At 39.5% G+C, this 25,011-nt stretch overlaps 1 protein-coding gene across 1 annotated transcript; it reads left to right on the forward strand.

Annotated features, from left to right (window-relative positions):
• On the forward strand, positions 1-24,479 carry SLC17A8 (solute carrier family 17 member 8). Its single transcript, XM_054277206.1, has 12 exons — positions 1-134; positions 6,749-7,001; positions 9,095-9,213; positions 12,605-12,719; positions 13,180-13,267; positions 15,129-15,215; positions 16,136-16,275; positions 17,758-17,907; positions 20,510-20,642; positions 21,919-22,029; positions 23,387-23,514; positions 24,141-24,479. The coding sequence occupies exons 1-12, from the start codon at positions 34-36 to the stop codon at positions 24,477-24,479; spliced, it is 1,764 nt and encodes a 587-aa protein (XP_054133181.1). The 5' UTR covers positions 1-33.
• The last annotated feature ends 532 nt before the right edge of the window (positions 24,480-25,011 follow it).

Genomic DNA, 25,011 nt, shown 5'->3' on the forward strand with positions numbered 1-25,011 from the left:
AACATAAGGGATTTACTGAAGAAGAAAGACAAAATGCCTTTCAAAGGGTTTGGTTCACTGAAAGAAAGATTTTTTAACCCAGGAAAGGAAGAGGTGAAGAACACCATTAGCGACTCGCTGGGGAATCTGAGAAGGTAAAACCCAACAGAAAATTCCCAGACAGGTCCATCGATTCCATTTATTAAGAGAAATGCAGTATAGAAAAAATATGTAAAAACATACAACAGACTACAGAGTTGCAAAATTAATATCTGAGTACAGAGAGTAAGACAGCTTGCTGTAAGACAGAAGATGTAAAAGGAGCAGTTACAACAGCATATGACTGTAGATCATAGAATATTTATATCAAAAAAAGGTGAAAATAAATTATGAAATAATGTTCTAATGTTAAAAAGAGCTTGAAGAACTGTTTAATTAAGAAACCTTTAAATAATTAAATGTGATTAATTCTGTGGTTTAACTTGCACGGGAAAAAGCAATAATTTAATGGGAATTAACACTCCCAATGATGCCACTCTTGAAATTAGATGTAATGTTCTTAAATTACAGGTTTGGGGTGTTTTAAAACTTGTTCCAAATCAGTAAGAGAAAATGTATTGAATAGAGATGTGTATGTGTGAGTTTACTGACACTAGCAAATTAGAGAGAGAATAAGGAGAAGCAGCTGTTTGCTATCAGAAGCAGAAAAAAGGTTTAAGATTTTCATCTTAACCTGATAGTTTTATGAACCAAGAAATGGAGTATTCTTATTTTTAGAGAAATGAAAATCTGATGTAAGAAATTCCCAGTTTCATAAAGGGGAAGATATTTCTCATTTAAAGAGAAGCTTATTTATGTTTGTAATGGCTACTGACAGCACTTATTTGTGTAATCAATAGATGAGAGCCAGAGGGGTTAGTGGCATTTCTTCCATGCTTGATGTTGTGTTTTAAATCTTTGTGTGGATCAGGCCAACACTTTAACTGAAGGTGTTTCTGGTGACTGAATTATATTTGCTTTCATATCCACCCCTTTGCCTTCTATTGGGAATGCTATTTTGAGTCAAGAAATAGTAATTCTAACCAAGCCTTTGATCACAAGAAAATGTGTAAGAATTTACATATAATATACTGCAGTTATTCTATTTCTTTATCACGTGAACAGAGTATCTGTGTTCCACACAATTTCTACTTAACTTTTTTTAATTTACAGTGTTACAGATGAAACCTGTTTTGCTTTTCTTTTTTTTACTTTTATAATACTCTACAGTAATTCCAAGAAATCTGTTTATTTTTTAGAACATTGATTAAAGTAATTTATTCAGTGATAAATTCTCTCTGCTGTGGGCTCTGCCGGTCAATTTGACCAAATACCTGTAAGGTTTGTATCTAGTGAATACATGGTGCAGCAGCACACTGAGCTCACCTTAGATTATCCAGATTGCTCTCCTCTTGTAGCCATGTATTAAAGCTGTAATGCTACTTCCTACACAGTTGGTAGCACAGGTAGCCAACTTCAGCAACACTGCTCCTGAATCAAATTAACCCAAATATCACTTGAGGTGCAAGAAAGTTTGCTGAACTTAATTATTTTCTATTTTAAATGTAGGTATCTCAGAGCCTTTCTTAGATATACCAATCAGCAGAGGAAATAATCCAAACTCTAAAATCTTTTTATTATCTCTGCAGTCAGATCTAAGTAAGAATTGCTGCGACTTGAGCAGTCCTGTAGGAAATATGCAGACATCTTTGAAAGTTTCCATAAATGAATGAAACATGCATGTTTTTAACATGAACTTCATTCTCTACAGCTTAGTCTACAAATGACAACACACACTTGTGTTTTTATATGGTGGCACATATATCTATATACCAGCTGCAACCTTGACTTTGCTCTTCATTCAATACAATTATCTTTAATGTGGTGAAAATCAGCAAAAAATTTGGTTTCTCTTCTAGCATTCATCATAGTTTGATGAATTATTATAATGCACATCCTTGATTAGATCTCCAAGTGTGCCTTCACTGACTGTGGTGTGTTGATGTCAAAACTGACAAAGTGGGTAGAAAAACATGTTTTAACTTTGGTAAATATGACTGGCCTGTGCCTTCCTGCCACGTTTCCTCTGTCTTGCAAACGAGAGAGAAGCAGATGTCTGGCAAGAGCAGCTGCTCCATAGCAATTATCCGCAGTCCAGCTCAAGTGCTAAAGCACAAGCAGCATAAAGCAGCTTACTGCCTCCTCACAGGTGTGCTTATTTGTGGGTGCTGCAAAATAAGAGTCCACTCACAGGAGGTGACTTTAGGGTGTTTGGATCCTGGAAGGGAGGCAGGGAAGACTGAACTGGAAGACACAAGAGCCATCCTTTCTTTGGCTATTGGCAGCTGTTTGATTTGTGAGATCTTAGAAAATGTTTTAGAAAATGTTGTAAATGCTTTGTATTTTTTTTTAACACAAAAGTGTTTTTTTCTTGATTATTTTATGCAGTGGGGCAGAAAAAAAATAGAGAATTCAAGGCTTGGGTGAATGAATATCAAAGTTGTGGCTCTCTCATCATTATGTTTCTCAGAAAAGAAAGATTTCCTGCAGATCTTATTGACAGACACAAACATATTGGTCCTTCTGTGAACTTACTGCAGTCGAGGAAGAAGCCAAAGACTCAAGTAAGATATTAGGCTCTCCCTACTCTAAGGATTTCAGGAGTCCTGGACCAGCTAATGGCAACGGTGGGCTTCTTGGTGAAGTGGGAAGTGTTTAAGTGGGTTTACAATATTATCACTTTTAATGTGAAAAGACATATGGGCCATGGCAAATGGCTGCTGTATGAAGTGTAGCCTTGATAGGTGTAGTTCTGACTGCTGTAGATGTCCCTTGGTGAATTAGCCTAAATTGCTGAAAACTTTATCTTGAAGCTGGGTGATAGACGCTTGCATTGGACAGGGCTCCTCTGACTGTGGTGGATCATGGAGTTATTCCTCTCAGATTTTCCCTTTGTATAAAAGCAGGGGGAGCTTGGTGCCTCCCAGACTGTGCAGTGCTGTGAGCACTGTGTGGGCTGTGCAGACCCAGCTGATGCACGAGTTGTGCCTTTGTAGCACTGTTAGTGCCAGGGCACAGAGCACTCATGCAGCGAGTGCAGCACCCAGGGGCCCAACATCCCTGCAGTGCTCCTTCACTGCACCGAGGACAGACTGCCCTGCAGCCCAGGAGTGCAGCACCTGGGCCATGCAGTCCCTCAGTGTCTGAGCCTTGCTGTGGGTTTCATGGAAATACCATGCAGAAACCAGCAAGAGATGTCCCATGCCCTGAGTAACTCAAGAGAGTTTGGTGTTTGTGCTGGGATTTGGTACCAATGCATCAAACACAGGATTTCTTATGGAAAATTATCACCTGGACAAATCCCCGAAGAATTAATAAGATCTTACGAGATTATATCTGCTTTTGGATTAATGATTTTTTAATTGTTATTACTGTATTTCTGGTTATTGATAATTATAATTACTGGTTTCTGAAGTTATGCAGGGATCATTGTAGTTAATGGATTTGTAGGTGTGAGCTTTGAACATTGTGTATGATTGTGTTGCAGCTGTGAAAGACTGCCACATCTGGTGAAATCCATTCTAGAATGTGTTTTAACACAACAGACATTAACATTTGTCTGTTACTGTACAATCAATGAGTTTTTAATAAATGAAATTAAATTCTAGTACACCTAGAAAGAACTAATTCCTCTGCTAAAACCCCCTTAAATAAAGAGTGCCGAATGTATATGTGCTCTAGGGATTTTATTTATTACTGATAGGGATTTTTAATATTTCTTTCATGCATTCAAAATTCTGCATATGCCACAGTAGGCATTCAATAAAAAAGAGAAATGTTGCACAAAGTTATTATGACATTTGAGCACAGAATATGGATGCAGATTCAAATAACTTAGCCCTTCTTACTTGCCAAATGTTGTACATTTGCTGAAAAAGGAAAAAACAGATCTAAGAAGTGAACATGTACAGTGCAGGAAATTACACACCTGCATCTCCTGCATGAGGCTGATAATTAGAGGAGAGCACTGGCCCTGAACCAGTTTCCTTCTAAGTCATTGGTAAACAACTAGTAAAAATTTTCACTGACACTATGAAAATGCATGGATCAGTTGGAAGATAAATTTCTCATCATTCCATGGAGTTGCCATATTTTCATTGTGTACCTGTTCAATAAAATAAAACCAAAAAAGCAGTGCTGACACTGGCTGTGTGAATGCCTGCACTTTTTAAATACCTATGTGTTTGGACTGCTACTGAAAAATAGTTTTCTCCAAGACAAGCCTGGTATGGAGGCATTGAAATTAATCTCCAGGAGTAGGAAATAAACTGTGTGGATTTGGGGTGATGGATCAGTCCTCAACTTGCTTCTTTACATTAGTCAAATACAATAGCAGAATAATGAACTTCTCTGCAGAGACGACATTGGTCCATAGTTCTAGTCCTAGGTCACCACTTTTAGCACTGAATTTGGAGCAGAAGGATGTTTTCATGCCTATCTGAATTGACAGCCAGCTGAAAATGTCCAGATGTTTTGGCTTTGCATGAAGTGTCTAATTTTTGCCAGCTGCCCAAAATAATGCACCCCCTAAAGTCTAATGTCTCTCTTATAAATACAGCCTGGTAATTTTTGGAGAATAGTTAATTGATTTAATTCCATCAATATCTTATATTCTGTTAGAGAAAGACAAATTATTTCTCTTGGAGATTATAACAGTTCAAAAATAATTATTCAATTTTTTTCACTTCCTGAGGTCTTTATTTTTGATATCTCATCCCTTTTACCTTTACCTCTGTTAACACATAGGACATGGAATACTGGTGTCTTCTTTTTCAAGCGCCTGACTGAATTAGTCTCTGTACTCCCATGTCACTAACAAATGCTGTTTCCCTGCAGGTGAATCATAAGATCTCCATCACCCCCAATAACACCACAGTAAGATCACACTCTCTATGTTACCTTGCTTGAATGCAAAGGCTTTGGTCCAGTCTGACAATGAGCTAAAGATCAAACTTTGCAGTGAGCACTGGTTTGAGAAAGGAATTAAATAAAATAATCCCAGGAGTTCCCTTTTGGCCCAAAACACTGTGATTCTAGTGTTTCTTGAAAACATGAGCTGATGGACTGCAGCGTGCTTATTTTCTTTTTGCTAAGACTATGGCTGAAATAATGGGTTTATATTGTGATGTAAAAAGGAATAATATGGTAAATGATGCTCCAGTTAGCTCTAGAACCTAAAAATGATATTTTGAAGTGAAACCTTATATTGGAAAGATAGATTTAAGTGCACAAGAAGCCATACTTAACATGTTTATCTGCAAACTGTCCAGTCTAGAGTACTATCTGTTAGATTATGGGTAGTGCATTAGACTTAAAGCAATTGGGAAAAGCAGTGATTTAACCAACACTGTCCCAAAAAACCCAACCCAGACAGATGTAGCCCATCCATGTATGCTCTGTCAGAGTTGTTTATGTTGATTTTCATACTGAAAACTGATGTTTCAAATGCATATCAAATATATACATTAGATTTCAAATACACTCAACCAGATATGTGGAAGAAGGAAATATGTTTTTCCTTCTCAGAAAACAGTAAATGAAATAATCTCATCATTTTACATGGCAAGCTGGGCTTCCTTTAGGTTAAATATTTTCACAGTACTCCATGGCAGGCACAAAGAGAGCTGGATCCTGAGCTCAGTGCTTCAGGGTGATGCCAAAACTGAAAGGCCTGATCAAGGCCTCTCTTAGTAAAGGCTTAACCTTAAGCTTATGGTCAGTGTTCAGTGGGTTAGTCACAGCTAGTCATGTCCTTCAGTGTTTCAGCATGTCAGAAAAACCGTAATCTGCATTTTAAAATAGACCTGTAAAGGCAGTGTTAGAAAAGGAATAATTTAGCTCTGGTCTGGTGGGTGTGTCTAGTGCTTTCTTACCTCACCTTTCCTATGACAGACTTTGCCTGGTCCTGCAGCACGATGTTAATAGCCCTAATCAAATCGCAAGACCAAAGTAAATTTTAATTGCACTATCATGCAATTCCAGATTGCATGGAAGTGCCATTTTGTTCAATATGAATATCTCAGATAGATTGCCTATGGGAAAAGGAAAGGCTGGATATGCAAAGCCTGAGGAGTGGCACTCCCGTGTTAGTTGGTAGCTGATCGGCAAATAAAGTCTGGGCCTGTCACTTTTGTGTCTTTAAAAGGGGATCTGATGCCAGAGAGGTTTCTCCTCTGCTGTACAGCCCTGATTTTTGTCTCACAGGAGAAAACAAATTCCAGGAAGTTTGGGGCTGAGTGAAACCATGCCTTGTGTTGTATTTGCCTTTATCCTTGAAATATACTGGCAGCTCTGCTTAGTAAATCTAGTCAGAAATTATGGTTAATTTAATCATATATAAATTTTCCAAAGAATCAATGGAATTTATCACAACAGACCTCCAGTTAGATCTCATAGTTGTGCTCATGAATAGCCTGTGAACATTGTTGCAGCTGGCTGTCTGGCTGGGTGGTTCAGATGTGCAACCTTCAGAAGTCATTCAGGCAAAAGTGTGGTCTCTGCTAACGTTTCACAGCCTGTTCAGCATTAACTCTCCTCACAACTGCCCAAAGACAAGCACCTCCCAACAGGAGCTAGCAGGTGACCGGAGCACGGGGCTGTCCATCCGCGTTTCAGCAAATTTTACTGAGACGACAGGGCACCTTCATTTTTCCTTCCCTCGTGTGTTTAGGAAGCTTGATGGCACCAATGTGGAGGAGGAGCCCCTGGAGCTGACGGCGGAGGGCCGGCCCGTGGCGGCAAGCGGGCGCCAGGCCGCGCCGTGCGAGTGCCACTGCTGCGGCCTGCCCAAGCGCTACATCATCGCCATCATGAGCGGCCTGGGCTTCTGCATCTCCTTCGGCATCAGGTGCAACCTTGGCGTGGCCATTGTGGAGATGGTCAACAACAACACTGTCTATGTCGATGGAAAGCCAGAGCTGAGGGTGAGAAAATGGTTTCCTTTCACTGCTCTGAGCAGATCCCGCTGTGAAATCACCCAAATGCCACATAGCAAGGTCCTGTGTATGCACAGATTATAAAAGCAGAATGAGGGAGACACCTCAGTGTTAATGCACATAGATGTGCAGTCATTTAATTCCTATTTATGTGATGAAGTCACATGAAAAACCTTCAAGATCTGAGGATTTGCAGTGTCACAGAGAGGGTTTAAGTACCTGAAATGGGAACTGAATTTGCATGTCTCTCAGGTTGCTGATCTGTCAGCTGTAGACAGATTTTGCTGTGGTGGCAGAAGCTTTTGCTCTTTACACTCTCTCAGGGAAATGTGCTCTGATGCTGCTGCAGAAGGAATTAGCAATTATTTTATGTAGGGCTGCAGCCACTACATTCATATCAGTGGATAATTCTCAAGACCTTAAAGCAGTCACTGGCAATAAGACATCAGGTTTCTGACAGCATAGATTGTTGTTAGGAGCTATTAAGAGCTAGGTGCCAAGCTGTTTTCAAATTTGCAGTGGATGGCATGTGGTCCATAGCAGATCCTACACAGCTTTATCTCAATGCACCCCAGCAGGTGCATCCAATCCATACCACAGCATTCCCCATCCTCCCTCAGTATTTGGCTGTGATGTCAAGTGTACATTTGTGGATTTCATTCACTTAAATCTCTACATTTGCTGTACTTGTTGACTTATTTTTGGATATCTTTTGAATGTTTTTGGCCTAACAAATTCATAGGAATCTTGACTCTTGAATGAAATGCTGTGCAACTATTCATCAGCTTTTCTCCTACACTTTTTAACTTTTGGTAAAGAAGAGTGCAGAAAATGTCTATCATAAATTTCTAATGTTAAAATATGCCTGTTTCCATGACTCATGATCATAGGAGCAATGCTTAGACTTCCTGCTGAATTTGTATTTATTCAGTCTGATCTCTGCTCCCCATGGTCCTGCTGGGACTTCCAGGTTCTGTACTTAAGCAAGAGAAAGTATGTGCCTGCATAGGTTGGGAAGCTCAGAAGAGGCAATTTCAGAAAACGGGAGTATATTTCTCCCACAATCTAAACTCATAGGGTTTGGATATGAGCATCTTCTGAATCAGGAGGAACCTTCTTCCATATCTTATGGTGTTTCTGTCTTCAGAAATTAACACTGCCTAGAAACTGAACTGGAAATTGCCAGTAGAAAGTTAGGTGTTTAAACAGAAGTGCTTCACTTCAGGAAAGTGGGACACATCAAAATGAGTACTGATGGGGAAGGAAACCCTTTAGCCTTCTGTAAACATGTCTGGCTAATTAATGCCATCTGGCTGTAGGTCAAACAGTGAGCTGTTTTTCAGTTTGCTTCTTCGTGAGCAAAAAATCAGTGTAGTGGGAAAAACTGTTTTTCTTTAACATGCAGAAAGTAATACCGAAAAAAGAGATGTCAATGCTTATCACTACAGCTGCCAGTTCTGTGTGGTATTTTAGTGAAAACTGGCTACTCTGGCATCACTTCTAACAAAAGATAAACTAGTCACTGGCTAGTGTTACCTGGTTTTATTTTCAGATTGCTTTGTCTTCAGATATTCTCCCCGCCTCCAACTCTTTTCTGCCCCATGCCATTTGATGCTGACAGTGGAGGATCAGAGCTGGGCCCTGACAGGGAGAGCCATGAACAAATCTGACCAGGAAATAAATCAACTCAAAGGCTTTAAGCAGCCTTGATAAGCTTGGGAAAATGGATACGTCCATTGAAAGTTATCAGGTCCTTCTTATAACTCTGGGCAGTCTTGAAAGCAAAGGCTTCGAGTTTAAGGAGCCCAGGGAGAAGCAGTGGCAAGTGGCAAAGTTGAAGGTCCAGCATTAGGTGCTTTATGGCTGAAACCTTTCCCATTCCTAAGAGCCAAAGCAGTAATCTCACAGGGGAATTGAACATCCTTTTGCCTTAACTGGAGGCTTTCAAGCCCAGCAATCCTGAGCAGCCAGTGTAGAGAGGCTTCATTTGGAGCAGGGTGACTTCTGTGTGACTTGTAAGCAGCAGTTACCTCACAATGAGTATGCTTTATCTTGCAGCATGTGTCCCATTTCCTTTACAGACAGCCCAATTCAACTGGGATCCAGAGACTGTAGGACTCATTCATGGCTCTTTTTTCTGGGGTTACATTGTGACACAAATTCCAGGAGGGTTCATCTCAAACAAATTGGCTGCTAACAGGTAAGACAACAACAAGCAAATGAATTAAGCTTTAGAGTCTGACAACTGTTTTACACTGTGTAAATGGAAATTACTAAAATAGCAAATTAGTGCTTCAGAAACGCACATCTGAGGCTGAAAATTCTGTATTTATCAAGAATCATTAATAATAATAATTTATTAAAAATTATTTCTGAGGACAAGACTTCCATTATGGGTCTATTGTTGATTTTTTCAATTTAACTTGTTTATCTCAAATATTTACACATTTCTTCTCTAAACAATGCTTTCTGGAGAGTTCAAGGAAAATCACACCTAATTCTTCCAACAATGTTTGAAGCACTTTTTTTTAAGAAGTTGCCTTAGTGCTCCTTACCTCAACACCAAACAATGGTTTTCCAGCAGTGTTTAGTCTTCTCCTTCAACAGTCCACAGTCCCTGTGGACTGAAGCTGGGAATAAAGAAATTACTTAACTATTTATGATCTGAATTGACAAATCTATCCTCATGCACACAAATATCCTTGCCAAGGTTGGATATAGTACTGACTGTAATTAAGATTGCATAGAACTTCTAATAGAGCCTCCTGATTTCTGCTTGGTGAAGTCTGAGAATCTGTACAGATTTTTTTTTATGATCAATGTGTTTGTCAGCCATTTTTTTTTAAATTCAACTGCTTTTGAAAATGTGAATAAGAAAAACTAGTTAATTTTGTCAATGTTAACTTTGATTTTGGACTTTACATCAAAAGGTCTTCAGAACTTTGAGTATTATCACAAGAGAGAGGGTTGTTGTCCGAAGACAGCTCGTTGTGAATGAGCTCATGAGATGTGCATATTAAGGGTACTTGGGATCTACAGATTAAAATAAAAAAAAGATGTCTGGTACTAACTTTGTTCTCTGCAAACAAGATGTGACTTATCTACAAATAGTGTCAGAATTGGAAAGGGTCTTTAAAACCAGTTTTATGTTGTACTTTGCCCCAAATCAAAGTACTTTGCTTTCTGCATTCTGCAAAGAGCTATGGGGGTTACAAGACTGCCTGGATGTTCTTCCCATCCATATGCCCTTGTGGAAATTTCTCCAGAACAGAATCATCCCACAGAATTGCCCAGACGGTTCAGTCCTACTCTGCTCTGTCCATAACCAAAAGTTACTCAGAGTTTGGTTTGCACTGCTTCTTCACACTGTTCTCATCCTCAATTATTTATTTCTCTACCACATAACAGTGCCTAGGCACAATATTTTTCCATCTGCCAAGTAAGCCAAACAAATTAGCCAAGCTTAATAACTTCTCCAGCCTTTCTAGTCTTGCCACCAGCTTTTGCAGCAGAAGGGCTCCAAAACACAGATGTGCACACTGCTGGCTGAATAATTCAGCATATTATTAGTTTAGCTTTTGCTTCCTTAATTTACTTGCAAGCAGTAAAATAATCATGTTTACACCATAACTTGATGTGTTCTGTCAGCAGAATGTTCCTTAAGTACAGGCTGCTCACAAGCACAGAAAGCTCTGCATTTATCCCTGTGAGAGTTTCCAACTCAGTCTAATGCTATGCTATAACATCACTATCCCCATGAGAGCTTCCAACCCAATCTAAAGCTATGCTATAACATCACATTATGGATTTGCCCATCATAACTAGGTTTAGAAGTAGAATTTGCTGAGGAACAAAAATAGCTCAAGAGCTGAGCTCAAAGAGAATTTCTATTTGCAGTAATAGGATTCACTAAGTCCATGTTTTTTCTGTATTCCTCATTTACCCAACCAATTTCAGCTTAGGTAGGTTCACTAGTGGTGCCAAGTTTCAGTTTCAGTTTCAAGGGTTATTTGCTAAGACACAGGGCAGAAAAACAGGGGTTCTGTGGCCAATGAACCTACCAGCCCTAGAAAGAGGAAAAACTTTCTTTTGTCCCAGATGCACTCTGAAAATGAGATTCTATGCTAATATTGACCTTATAGATTTAGGCAAAGACTCCTTTGCCACTTGTTTAAACTGTGCAACCTTGAACATACCTACGGACAACCCACCCCAGGCACTTCTCTAATGCACATAATTATCTGTGATAGTGAGGGATTCAAATGGATCTCATAGTGGCTGAAAATATTGAGTGCTTTATGGGTTTGCACCAAACCCCTCTAACACTACGTAATTTACTCAATACTTTACCCAAATTGATGTAGTCTGCATTCCACCAAAAAGTTTATCAACCATTTATTGACACCATCCCTTTAACTTGGTGCTTATCCTCAAACACACACCTAAATGTGATGGCAGAATTGCTTGGTGGATGCATGAAACACAAGGCACCTCTTGATACCAGTTTTCAGGAAGAGCACCCTGCTGGGCAGAGGAGCGTGTAGCTGTTTGGATCCAAAAGTGGCAGCTGCCCAGGAATTGTGGTAGTGAGGACAGAAGAATATGTGAATGAATTGAAAAAACCTGGAATATTTCTTGTCAAAGTGGAGACAAACTTCTTTGGAATAAATGGCAGTGAATTGATAAAAAGATGCTGCCTCTGTGGAAACAATACTCAACCCTTTAAATAGTAGCAGAAGAGTGACTGGTTCTAATTCCTTATAAATGATGCATTTACAACCTAGGGATATTAAGAGTTGGCATTAAAAGAAGTAGCAGAGATTGGAAACTCAGTCTTTAGAGATAGCTGTTTAGATAATTAAACATGTTCTCTTTGTTACAGTTTCTTCTTTCACATGGTTATTAATTCACATGGTTTGCTGTAGTTCCCTGAGTCAACAGTGTTATGATAACAGACCTGATATTCCTATTAGTGGTAAGAAAGCAAAACGCAGAAGTCTTTTCTTCAGGGATCAAAACAGAGAGATAATACTTATTTCTCAGTTAAATGTTTACTTGACTTTTAAAGCAGTCTCCTAAATGTCAAGATATGACTGTGGGCTTTGTATTCCAATTCATATTTTCAGACTGTTTTCTATATAAATCAGTTCCTCTGTCACTTAGAGAAGTGACAAAGGAACTGATTTATATAGAAGCCTGCTCAGCTTCTTTGCTTTTGTTTGCTTATCTGTTTAGTGCTTTCTTGTCACTCAGATAATGAGCTCTCTAGGCGTGGGTTGTTGCTTTTGTCAATAGGTGTAGAGAATTTAGCTAAAACAGTGTTGTTCTTTGACTGTAAATTTTTCATGCTATAACACAACCATTAACCCTACTGTGAATAAGATCAGACACAAAAATGAAGTCACATATATTTCCTGTGAACAAGTTTTCAGAGACTGAAATGCAAACAATTTAAATACATATTTTAAAGAAAAAGAATTGTAACAAAATATTTTAAAATAAGTTTATAAATATTTATAAAGTGGAACATGAAAACACTTCTGAAGAATAGATAATAATTTTATTCCCTTTCATGCTACTTTTCTCCATAGGGTATTTGGTGCAGCTATCTTTCTAACATCTACACTGAACATGATCATCCCTTCTGCAGCAAGAGTGCATTATGGCTGTGTGATGTTTGTAAGGATTCTTCAAGGTTTGGTGGAGGTAGGAGCACACACCATTTTGATCCTTTCAAACTGAGTTTGATTTTGAGATTTGATTCTATAAGTCATAAGATCTCTTTTGATCAGGGTTTCTCATCAATATATGGTTTTACTTGCTGCTCATTTTGAGGTTGTAAATTATACTGATTATATTTCTAAGTTTACTTAAAGAAAAATGTATATTTCTGGTGCTGCAATTTGAGTTATTTTAGTTTTCTTGTGCCATCAACTGCATATACTAAACAGTGTTTTTACCGCAGAACATGTTACTCTTCAGGTAACGGGTAATTCAGATTAGTGTGACAACTTCATACTCAAGCAGTCGAGTTCTTCCAGACTTACCTTACCCTTCCTGTACCATTCCATGGTGACAAACAGCTAGGCAGTAGGGATAGCATCAGCAACTGCTTCAGGTGGAATGCAGTGAAAGCAAATCATGTGATGTGTGAAATGTCTGCCAGGGCGTCACGTACCCAGCCTGCCACGGGATGTGGAGTAAGTGGGCCCCGCCGCTGGAGAGGAGCAGGCTGGCTACCACTTCATTCTGTGGTGAGTCCATGGGCCGGTATGGTTCATGTAAGCATGTGTCCTTATTAGATTTATTTTATGAATTTCATTATTTGAAGGAGTTGCACAGACACTCTGCCCTTTGCTACAATCACCTTGTTCCCTAAACTTAGGAACTTGTGAGTCCTTTCTTGTTTAATATGCCATCATTTTATCATTTCAAGCCAATACTCAAAATGGCTCTCATAATAAACTGAGTCTAGAGGTTCACATGAGAGAAATTATATTGTATTTTTTTTTATTTGCATCATCCTTAGAGATTCCATTTATTATACATACTCAATGGATGCTTCTAAACAAGCACACATTTAAAAATTATCTGAAATTATCTTCATTACTTTAGGGTGGTTGTTCAATATACTGCAGCAGAGGTGATGTAACTTCTCGCCAGCAGCTGCCCTGCTTCATTCTGAGTTATGATCAGACATGTGCTTTGCTCTCTTCTCTGTGTCCCTTTCCAATGCTGACAGCTGAAGATGAATGTCTGTAGGAGAAAATGTTCAGTAAAGATGTAAAAGTCACAGGAAAAAAAAATTCTGTCCATCAGCAGTAGAGTTGTATGGCTGGGGAAAATACAGCACTAAAAAAAAAAGATAGAAAATAAAAGGAAGAGTGAAGCAAGTGGAAAAAACCACATGTTTGTATATTATGGGAATTTTGTTTTTACTACAGATGGCTTCAGGTTTTAATTATTTAGGTGTTTTCACTTCCAGCAGAAGAAAAGATCCAAAGAAAAGCCTCTCCACTCAATGTTCCCTCTGTGAAATTTCTAGCATGGGATCTCTAGAGAAAGATCCATCCTTCAGCTTGACATCCATTTTAGTACTACAGGTCACTGATCCTTGCACTTGAAAGGTGCATAGGAGCAATGGAAAAATTAGGAAAATCCAGGTTAAGCAGGTTCCTGGTTTTTCTATCTACATTCTGGCCTAGGGCTTTTCTGTAGGAAAGCTGTAGGAAAAATTAATTACATGAAGATGAGGGAGAAGGATCACTGTGAACCATTGCAAAGAAGTATTTGCTAATGACTGGAGCATTAACAAATGTTTATTAACAAAACATGCACTACTCTCAAAACCACAAGTATCTCATTTCCTAGAATAATTCAGAACAACACTCTTCACATATAAAGCCATTGGCACTGTCTTGCACTGAAACCTATTATCTAGATTGCACTTAAATACTCATCGCTTTCCACAAGACACTTAGAAATATATTTCACCAGTATTATGTATTTCCCAATCAGAAACCTTGGTACAGACCACATTTTTATCCTCTTTTATCCCTCTGTCAATATTTGCCTATTTATTCCAGCTGTTTGTTTATGTTGTTGGTATGAATTAAGCATGGTTCCACAGACTCAGGGTTGGTTTGAACACCCTCTCTGCTACCAGTGCTTGTATGGTCATGGGTGTAGGTCTATGACAAGAGCCTCCCAACATATCTGCAGTCATCAGGATTCCTCCATGAAACTTTTGAAACTCGGTCCATTATCTTCTCCAAATCTCACCTCACACACCACAGTGCCAGGTGGGATTTCCCACTAAGGAGCACACACATAGCTCATGTCTCTGCAGTTTTCTGTCATCAGTCTTGGATTTTCAAATCCTGTTTCCCTACAAGGCACAACTCTGCAAAAAGAGACTGCTGATGCATGAGGGGTCAGTGCTTCCTGTCATCCCAGTCAAAATTTTGCAGTTTCCATCCCATCCTCCAAGTTCATAAAGTCAGTCAAACACATCCTTCCAGTTCTGCTCTCATGAGCACCTGTCTGGATCATGTGCTCTGAGAGCTGGGCACACTACCACAGCTGACATGTTTTACTGATCTGTTTTCTCTTCAGGATCTTACGCAGGTGCGGTGGTGGCCATGCCCCTGGCAGGAGTGCTGGTACAGTACATAGGATGGTCTTCAGTCTTTTACATTTATGGTGAGTTGCCTAACATGAAGGACATCTGCCACTGGATCAGTACTGCCAGTAGTTTATTAAAACCTGTCTAACAAGGACGGATCAAAGTTATTTTGATGATTGGAGAGGTTGCAAATGGGTGCTCCAATTTATTCCCCGCTTTTTTCAGATTCTGAGAGCTTTCACTTTGTAATCATCTGTTACAAAAGGTTGTAAAATTGTAATGACCAGGCTGCAGCCCATGGTCACCCAGTGACAGGATTGGATGCAGTTAAAAAGGTTCCTCTTTGCAAGCACAAGCACTTGTGTGGAACCTGTCCCAGAGTGCACACTAACAGCAAAAGTTACAGCAAATGCTGCTGACAGGGAGCCAAATGGACCTGAAAACTTCTGCCCTGAGAAATCTTCCCCATGCTGCCCACCTTTAATAAAGCAGTGCCACCTTTACAAAATGGTCCCATGGGTATGGCCTTGTGGCTGATCTGTGGTGCCTCATTCTTCCCCTCAGAGTGTATGGCAGAGGTGGCTGCAACCAGCCTTGCACATTGGCAGCCCAGTTAAAGTGGGTTTTCTCTGTCTTCCCCAGAAATACAGGGCACAGCACAAGATTTGCCATTTCCACCTTACAGTGAAGTCCCTTCTTGCAGATTCCCACCACTTTATGGCCCATCTGCTCTTTTTTTCCCTAGGTCCTACAGAGAGGTTTTTTCCTGCCTTTTCTTTGCCCCATGCATAGAAATAATAAAAGTGCCAAAATGCTCAAATGCTTTGCAAGCAGGCACAATATACACAAAGTTAGTTGCCTTATTTTGTTACTTCCTGGGCATAATTTCTTTGCAGGTTTTATTTAACTGGCATTTGAAATAAACTTCAAGGCTTGCAGATACTGAAGTGCAGTTTTATTGGCTTTGAAAATCAAGTTGCTTTTCCTGCCTCTACAGGAATGTTTGGGATTGTTTGGTATGTGTTTTGGCTGCTTCATGCCTATGAGAGCCCTGCTGTGCATCCAACAATAACCAATGAAGAAAGGATATATATAGAAACAAGTATAGGAGAAGGAGCCAGCCTAGCTAATGCAAGTGTAAGTAAAAAAAGGCTTTCCTTGTTGTCATTTGTGAGCACTTTGCAGAAGACGAGCATGTGACTGGATGGATACTGTTAGCAGGCTTTTCTTTTCAAGAAAATTACAGAATCAGACTCTTGCAGGGAGTACAGGAAAGTACTGGATAAGTACAGGAAAACTTGTAATGCTGTTTAAACTCTTGGGTTATGGAGATCCTCTGAGCTAGGGAGGGAAGGGATGGGTTGGGAGGGGGAACCACACATTCTGATCTCCTGCTTTTGAGTAATTGTCATGCTTGTTCTAAAAAATAATCATGGATTTTGCTAAATAAGAATTTGACTGCAGATATTAAATTATCCAGCTGCCTTTTGAACTCCTGTTAAGGATGATTACAAATCTAATAGCTTAAGGACTGGGTTTCTGCCCTGCTCACTCTCACAGCAGCTCAGATCCTTTAAGACTTCTCATCCTCTCTCTGAGAAGATCCTGGAAACTTTGAGTTAAAACCTATTTTCCCATCAAATTTCCCTCCGTTCCCTTAGGCAACTTTTTTTGCCAGTAGTGAAAAACAAAGGTGTTTCTTGTTCATTCCTAGCTTTCAGTTTTGAACATTCTAGAACCAAGTAACTCCAGGTTTTTCCTCTACATGTTTTGGGTAGCAGCCTTGTTGGGAGTGTAAAGTACCAGACTGTCTTTTTGGGCATGCGTCTGAAATTCGGCTGATCAAGTCTTGGCTGGAGACACACACACACACTTATTCCAGGTCATGGATTTTCCTTGCAGTACAATGGTTTTTCTGCAGAGAAAACTGGTACCAACTTCATGGGTGCACACACAACTACAGGCATACCATGGCCTGTAGAACACAATTAACATTTTTTTCAAAAAAAGGGAGAATGTCAATGTGTATAGCCATAGCTACAGTTCTCAGCTTCTGATTGGAATTCTATTAAAAATCAATAGGTCTCTGCAATATGTTTCCTGCTGTATGGAGTACTAGAGCATAATACTAATTGAAAATGCCAAAAAAGCAAGTTACAGGCCTTTTTTTTCTGAATTGAACTAATTAGGTTGAAGCAGGTAGCTGCTTGTTGCTGTGCTACTGCATGTGTCTTAGCTTGGATAACCCTTTTTCCCCACTCTTTTCAACAGAATGTCTCAAAGTGCATCAGCCAAAAAGTGGGGATGGCACAAGGTTTTCTCTAGTTTTCTTTGATTCTTTTACTGCTCCTGTTATCCCACTAGCAGGATTCCAGAAGATCTCAGGTAATTTCAGTAAGCAGGGCAATAGCAGTGCAGTGTCCACCTTTAACATCCTAACTTCTAAGAAGGATTCTCTACCTCGTTTTTGCCAGCAATTCAAGTGATATATTTCACTTGCATTTTAAGTGATCTGTGATGTAAGTTGTATGCAATGTATCTAATAGACTTGATAATAAAAGATATTGGTTCTTTATTTTGCCTCTATCTACCCAAATTTTTGGGGATTTTTTCCTTTAGAAATTTAGTACTCCATGGAAGAGATTTTTCACTTCAATGCCAGTTTATGCAATCATTGTGGCAAACTTCTGCAGAAGCTGGACCTTCTACTTGCTCCTTATAAGCCAGCCTGCTTACTTTGAAGAAGTCTTTGGATTTGCAATAAGCAAGGTAAATGTATGAGAATAAGCATACCATGCAGGCATACCATGGCCTGTAGAACACAATTAGGAGATGCAGCAGGAGAGGTTCAGGTTCAACATCAGGAAGGATTTCTTCACTGAAAGGGTGGTTAAATATTGGAATGGTCTGCCCAGAGGGGAGGTGAACATCATATCTGGAGATGTTAAAGAAATAACTGGGCATGGCACTCAGTGCTATGGTTTGGTTATTTGAGGAGAACCAGATAGACCTGGAATCATTACAGTAGATTATTCCTGCTATTTGGCATGACACGCTTCTGCTGACCTGACAGAAATAAAAGTATGTGAGCATGAAATGATTAGCAAAAGGAAAGGATGGAGAAGTTGTTTTGGGAAATAGTTGATTTAAAGCCCCCACATATCGTGAAAAACCAGTAAATGGAAATGTACATTTTGTTTAGTGTTGACCGTTCAGCATTTAACCAGGTAATTTTTATCCTCTTCTTGATTTTTGTGACTTTTCATTAGCTATGAAGATCAAATTCTTTATAGGTTTATATTCCGTGCCACCACCATTTCATTAAAATCAGAATTGTTACACTTCCTCTTTAGAGCATGAATGAGGAATACAGAATAATTGTTTTAGAAAAGTTTTTAAAACTCTTTAATTTAGCATACGTACTTGCTATGTGGTAATTATTTTCAAGCAAGTCTAAGGCTGATAACAAAGAACATCATTATTTATCTGTTCTGGGAGCACTGTGTGCCCAGCTTCTGCAAGAGAAGCAATGGTTGTGCCATGGTAGCAATGACAGTCTAAATGGCCAAGTACAGCATGGAGATGAAGAGGGATATTAAGAATAGGGGATTAAGAGTGATATCTGTTTATTCTGAGCTGCTTTTCATTAATGCTAGAGTTGCATCTCTGTGAACTCACTAATTTAAAACCAGTGTAAAACCAACTGTCAAAGTAATGAGGTTGCACATTGCTGAAAGTAAACTCAAACTTCTCATTAAATTACTGCTTCAAAGAAAATCTTCTAGAAGATGACATACTGATCACTAAAACTCTGTCTCAGGGGTTGCACTGACTCTGATCCTATTTGACATCTTCATTAATGACCTGGATGATGCAGCAGAGTGTACCCTCGGCAGGTTTGGAGATGACACAAAATTAGGGGCAGTGGCTGCTACTGCAGGGTAGTGCTGCTGTGTAGAGGGGCCCTGGCAGGCTGGTGAAGCAGGCTGACAGGAGCCTCATGGAGCCCAATGAGGGAAAGTGTAAAGCCCTGCACCCGGGGAGGAACAAGCCCATGCACCAGTCCATGTGGGAATATGCCCAGCTGGAAAGCAGCTTAGCAGAAAAGGACCTGGGGGTCCACCAGGCTGGACATAAGCCAGCTGTGTGTCCTTTCAGTAAAGACTAATGGTATCCTGGGCTGCATCATACAAAGGCCACCAGGTAAAAGGAGGTGATATTTCCCCTCTATATAGCACTGGTGAGGGCACACCTGAAGTACTGTGTCCAGTTCTGGGCTCCACAGTGCAAGAGAGACAAGGACATACTGGAGAGAGTCCAATGAAGGAATGGAAATATTTCTCCTATGAGAAAAGGCTGAGAGAGCTGGGACTGTTTAGCCAGGAGAAGAGAAGGCTCAGCAGGGTTCTCATCCATATGTACAAATATCTGAGAGTGTAAAGATGATGAAAATAGGCTCTTTTCAGTAGTGCTCTGGGCACGAACTGAAACATGGGAGGTTCCTTCTGAACATGAGGAAATACTTTTTTGCTGCAAGGAGGACTGTGTACTGGAACAGGCTTCTCAGAGTCCTCAGATCCTTTGATCTTCATTGCTAATGGAAAGCCACAAAAAGAGGACAAAAATTACCTGGTTACCTGGTTGTGGAATCTCCATGCTTGGAGATACTCAGGAGCTGTATGGACAACATTTCTGGGCAACATTCTCTATGCAATCCAGCTTGAGCAGAAGGAGGGTCCTTTCAACCTCAACAATTCTGGGATTCTGGGAAAATGAATAAAAGGTGAACATCAGTTTGTAGGCTGTAATCCCACAAGAATAAAAAGAAATCAATGTTTTTACATTTATGATTATTTAATTATTTGTAAAATTATTTCATGATGTCAGGTTTTATGCTGTATGGTCTTCAGTCCCTATGCAATGTGCAGGTGCTTCCTTCCTTTACACAGAGGCAGGAAGCAGAGATTGATTTGTTGTTCAGGAAGGAGATCCTTGAGAACAGAAATAACAAAAATATAAAAACGCAGTTGAAAACCAAGATAAAGCACTCCAGTATCAGGACAAATGACAGGGCTTTGTGATGTCTACAATAGAATTTAACATAAACAGTCTTCTGTGCAACTCTTTAGAGTAACCATGAGTACTTGGGATATCGCATGGCATCTCTAAGGTGAGATTCTCACTTGTGCTCTGGTTTCCCCTCCTGGGCCACAAGGAGATCTTTCTTCCCTCACCCAGTTTTAAGCACCTGCTGTAATCAGATAAAATTATCCAGGGGAAAAGAAATGAAGCATTCATTATGGTTCCTGTTCTCTTGCCTCTAAATCTTGAAGGAGAAATGACAGTTAAGCACGCATTTGTCTAATTGCAGGTTGGCCTTTTGTCTGCAGTTCCTCACATGGTCATGACAATCATTGTGCCCATTGGAGGGCAGCTAGCTGACTTCTTACGGAGCAGGAAGATCTTAACCACTACCACTGTAAGGAAGGTCATGAACTGTGGAGGTACTATTGGATTCTGAAAATATGGCATTTCAATGGTGTGCTGCAGTCAGTCCAAGTATCATAGTTTTGCCCAAGTTTAACTGTAATAAGAGACAATTTACTCAGGATTGCATTTATAGCTGGTTAATCTGAAGCGTTAAGTGGAGAGCTGATGCCTCATGACATAAATCCTTACTTATATGAGCATGCTTTAAAAAAGGGAGGAGACAAGAAGTCTGGTTAATAATCGAATAGGCAATAGCATAGTATGATCAAATAGGCCTCATCCTGCAAACTCATACAAAGTTAACCCTGTATCATGGTGCTGGAGGGACCCTTTCCCAATGGATATATTCTTGAAGTAACTGGCCATGTTCCCATTTGCTACTCCCAGCAGAGCCCACTGACAAGTTTAGACTGGAAGGTTTAGGGTGGGGGTAAAAAGTGAAAGATGAACAGGAAAATTTTAACCTAGCATGAAGTAATTTGTTTCCAATTCCATCACTGAACTGAAAAATCAGTGACATGTATGGTTGATATTGAATTAGAGAAAAGATTTCAAGCCAGACATCCTATGGAGTAGTTAGTTGCCCTCTGCCAATTGCTGGCTTGCATTATTTATAGATGGCACAGACTCCTTGAAATAGAGATGCCTGCAGCCAGTGATATCACATAACTTGGCTATGCATCTTCAGAAAGGATGGTTAAATTAATTGTATTTTCAGGGCATATTAATAGTGTCATTAAAACAACAAAACAGAAGAGTTGTAATGTTACATATTAGAAAATATTAATTTCCAATAATGGCAGAGACTGAAAGTTCCCTGTGATGCTCAGGGATGTCCTGTTGTGTTGGTAACACAGTTGTACGTAAAATACTCTTTTGTTCCATTTACCAAGAAATTCTTGTATCACTACAACCATGTGAAGTTAAAGGCAAGTGTTTTTCTTCTTTCACTCAAATGTTTATGGGTTTGTGAATTTTTCTGCTCTTTGCACAGACTTGCTTTCTCAATTTTCTTCCTGTATTGCTCAGTGAATACAGTGAATTAACTTCACCAATGGTTTGGGTCATGTATACAGCAGTGAATGAGGAGAAAAAAAGAATATATTCTCAAACAATAAATATACAAATACTTCTGCAAATGCACAAAGCTCCCAGTTGTGTTCAAGAATAGCTAAAAGATACAAAAAAATTTTCTCTCATTTTAAGCTGCTACTCTGGATAGTGCTTATTAGTATTTTCATTGCAACTAGAAATTTAAATGTAATTCATTCTCATGTGTTTCATTGGAAGGCTTTGGGATGGAAGCAACCTTGCTTTTGGTGGTTGGTTATTCTCACACAAAAGGTGTGGCTATTTCCTTTCTGGTGTTAGCAGTAGGCTTCAGTGGCTTTGCAATTTCAGGTAAGAATTAATCTTATTCTTGCTTTTACTATTCATGATAAAACTGATGTTATTATCCTCACTGTTCTTACTGTCATAATTTCTATTATTTTGTTTGCTCTTAATGTAGCAACTTATGGAGTGTTTGTTATTTCTTCTCATATCAGAACTAATTTACTTTGGTATATATGAAGCATGTTGCACACAATACCTGAAGCTTTGAAAAGAACCTGCTCTTTATTGATCCCAATTTACATCAGCTTTATGCTGTTATTTTCTAATATACTTTTACACTATCAGTCACCTTTTCATCCTATTTATCTGTATGCCTAAAAGGAAAGAGAGAGAGAGACAGGGAGAGAGAGAATTACTCTGCAGTGAATAGTTGCAGAAAGGCTATCAGTTACAATTCTGTCCCAAACCCTAGCACCCAATTTCTGCTTCCTATGTCAGCCCTCCCTCTGTTGCATCCTACATCCAGCCCTTCTCCAGAAGTTGCTTCTAACACTTTCATGAGTCTCACCCACGTTTTGTAGTCTCAAGCTGTTTTGTGGCACCATCAGTACCAGCATCGCTGAAAAAAAACTCCTCTTGCTATGAAGATTAAAGATTTTCTTAAGATTGAAGATCTTCCAAGAAGACTGCCAAGAACATGAATCTATTGAACAAAATTGACCAGCAAAGTAACTGCTGGTGTTCAGTTATTTCAGGATTCCGCAGATGAAAAGTGGTTTTGCTGCTCAGTTACGAGGTGCTTGCATAACTGGTCATTTCTATCAATCAACTTTTATTGCAGGATTTTCCCAGTAGTCTATTTCTTACCTTATTTATTACCATGCACTTGAAATTTATCGTCACTTCTTGTGATCAACCATAGTTAATATGACTAATTTTCATTACCTTAGGAATGATAAATATCTCAGCTGACATTTAGTATTTGTTTTTATTTCTTAATAAAATATGTGCTCAGAAGACAAACTACAGTAAGGATAATTGTTTTTCCTACTGGTTTATATTCTATTTTTCTATCATGTTGTTAAACTGCTGTTAAACCACTCATGTGGTTAAAACACTGAAAGAAATGGATTAAAAACCCTACTACATAAATAAAAAGATAGAAGACATTTCACTAATTTGAAGCGTTGATTCCTTGATTAAAAATATTTGCCAAGTTCACTGTTCAGGTATGAGAAAATGGAAAGTACAGACACTAAACAGGGCCAAATGAAACTTTATTTTCTATACAACATAATCTTTGGAGGTGCACTAGGGAGGTTGCTAACCTTTTTAGCCTTCTTCAGCCAGAATGGCTGTATAAAGCCCTGTTGGCCGGGTAGTGCAATGCTGTTCAGCTGGCTGTTTCTCTCATTTTTTGTAGGCTTCAATGTGAATCACTTGGACATAGCCCCTCGTTATGCCAGCATTCTGATGGGGATCTCCAACGGCGTGGGGACGCTGTCGGGAATGGTGTGCCCACTCATCGTTGGTGCAATGACAAAGCATAAGGTAACAGTCCCCATGTTTTCTAGGAAAAGGGTTAGGTAATGCAACAAATTTAAGACATTTCAAAGATTCCTGGGGATGCCATTCCATCATTGGTCTCTGCACTTGCTTTTTGTTTGTCTTAAACATGCACTTTTTAATTACCACTTAGGCCTAATTCTCAGCAATTATAACTAATTATCTACCTAGGCAGATATTTTTTAATACCACCTGAACCTGAGTCTCCACAGCATCTGCATACAACTGTGCAATGCTTATAGGGCTTGGAAAACTCTACAATGCATCCATACCCCTATGGTATAGTTTCTAAGCAAACATTGATCTACAATAATATTTGTGTAGTTGTTAGAGAAATCCTTGCATTTCCAGCTCCACGAATATCTCACATGCAAGAGAGAAACTTTACTATTAAAAAAAAACAACAAAGAAACCCAAGTTTACTATATGCTGTAATTATATATAGTACAAAAAAAATCTTTGCAATGGTTCTCGTACGTTGTTCTATCTTCAGCATCAGGAATCAAACAGTGCTCACAGTCATTCCTCAATATGAACTAATTTGTGGCATAATTTGGAGAGTGATATTTCTTATTACTGGAAACTTAATGAGACCTGCACTATTCTTTCAGACCCGTGAGGAATGGCAGAACGTCTTTCTGATTGCAGCCCTGGTGCATTACAGTGGTGTGATATTCTACGCTATCTTTGCCTCTGGGGAGAAGCAGGAATGGGCTGACCCCGAAAACCTCAGTGAAGAGAAATGTGGCATAATTGATCAGGATGAACTGGCAGAAGAAACAGAGATGAACAATGAAACTTTTGTAAGCCCAAAGAAAACGTATGGTGCTACCAGTCAAAATAGTGAAGTACAGAGAAGGGAATGGAGGAAGCAAAAGCAAGTAACTCAAGACATGGAGGAACAGACTTCTTACCATTATGAAAATGGAAATTTTCAAGATTTGTCTTAACACTTGAAACTGTAAGATTTGTATAGCAGCTACTCCCATGACTCCTGCCTAGCTGCCCCAAATCATCAGGTATTCACATTTATTGTCTTATTCAACCATGTAACATCTGGCCACAGGGCTAGATTTGAGGGGTGATAGTTTCCTCCCAGTGGTGTGTAAAATGCTAACCAAAGGACTGGGATAAGTGATCCTAAATCCTCTCCTAGCCATTATATGACCTTGGGAGAGCTTCTGTGCCAGTTAGATGACCAGCCCTGGCAGGGCTCCTGCTTGATGCAAACTGTAGAACTTACTGTAGGAGCAAGGAGTTCCCTCATCATCTCATCTGAACGGAGAAAGGACAAGTGATACCAGATGGTGGATCCACAGTGGTCTGTGTAATCCCTGGGTCTCCAGTGGTGTCACAGTCTGTAATGAGCAGCCCTGCTTTGCCTTTTTAGGTTTCCTGTAGGGTGGCATTTGAACCGCTTAATCCATGTCAAACCACAAGCTCATGCTAAAAGATCAGAGCAGAGGGAAAAGTAGATTTATG

This window comes from Melozone crissalis, unplaced genomic scaffold (assembly GCF_028551555.1).
Source record: "Melozone crissalis strain CALT ecotype California unplaced genomic scaffold, PUWL_Pcris_2 ptg000004l_1, whole genome shotgun sequence".
Lineage (NCBI taxonomy): Eukaryota > Metazoa > Chordata > Aves > Passeriformes > Passerellidae > Melozone > Melozone crissalis.

Bases quoted from the DNA above. Each gene is read 5' to 3' on its own strand.
- SLC17A8 (XM_054277206.1), top strand. From the start codon at position 34: ATGCCTTTCAAAGGGTTTGGTTCACTGAAAGAAAGATTTTTTAACCCA. The intron at 12,720-13,179 runs GTAGGAGCACAC...AATGTCTGCCAG, and splicing joins TTCTTCAAGGTTTGGTGGAG to GGCGTCACGTACCCAGCCTG. The intron at 16,276-17,757 runs GTAAGTAAAAAA...TTTTTCCTTTAG, and splicing joins CCAGCCTAGCTAATGCAAGT to AAATTTAGTACTCCATGGAA.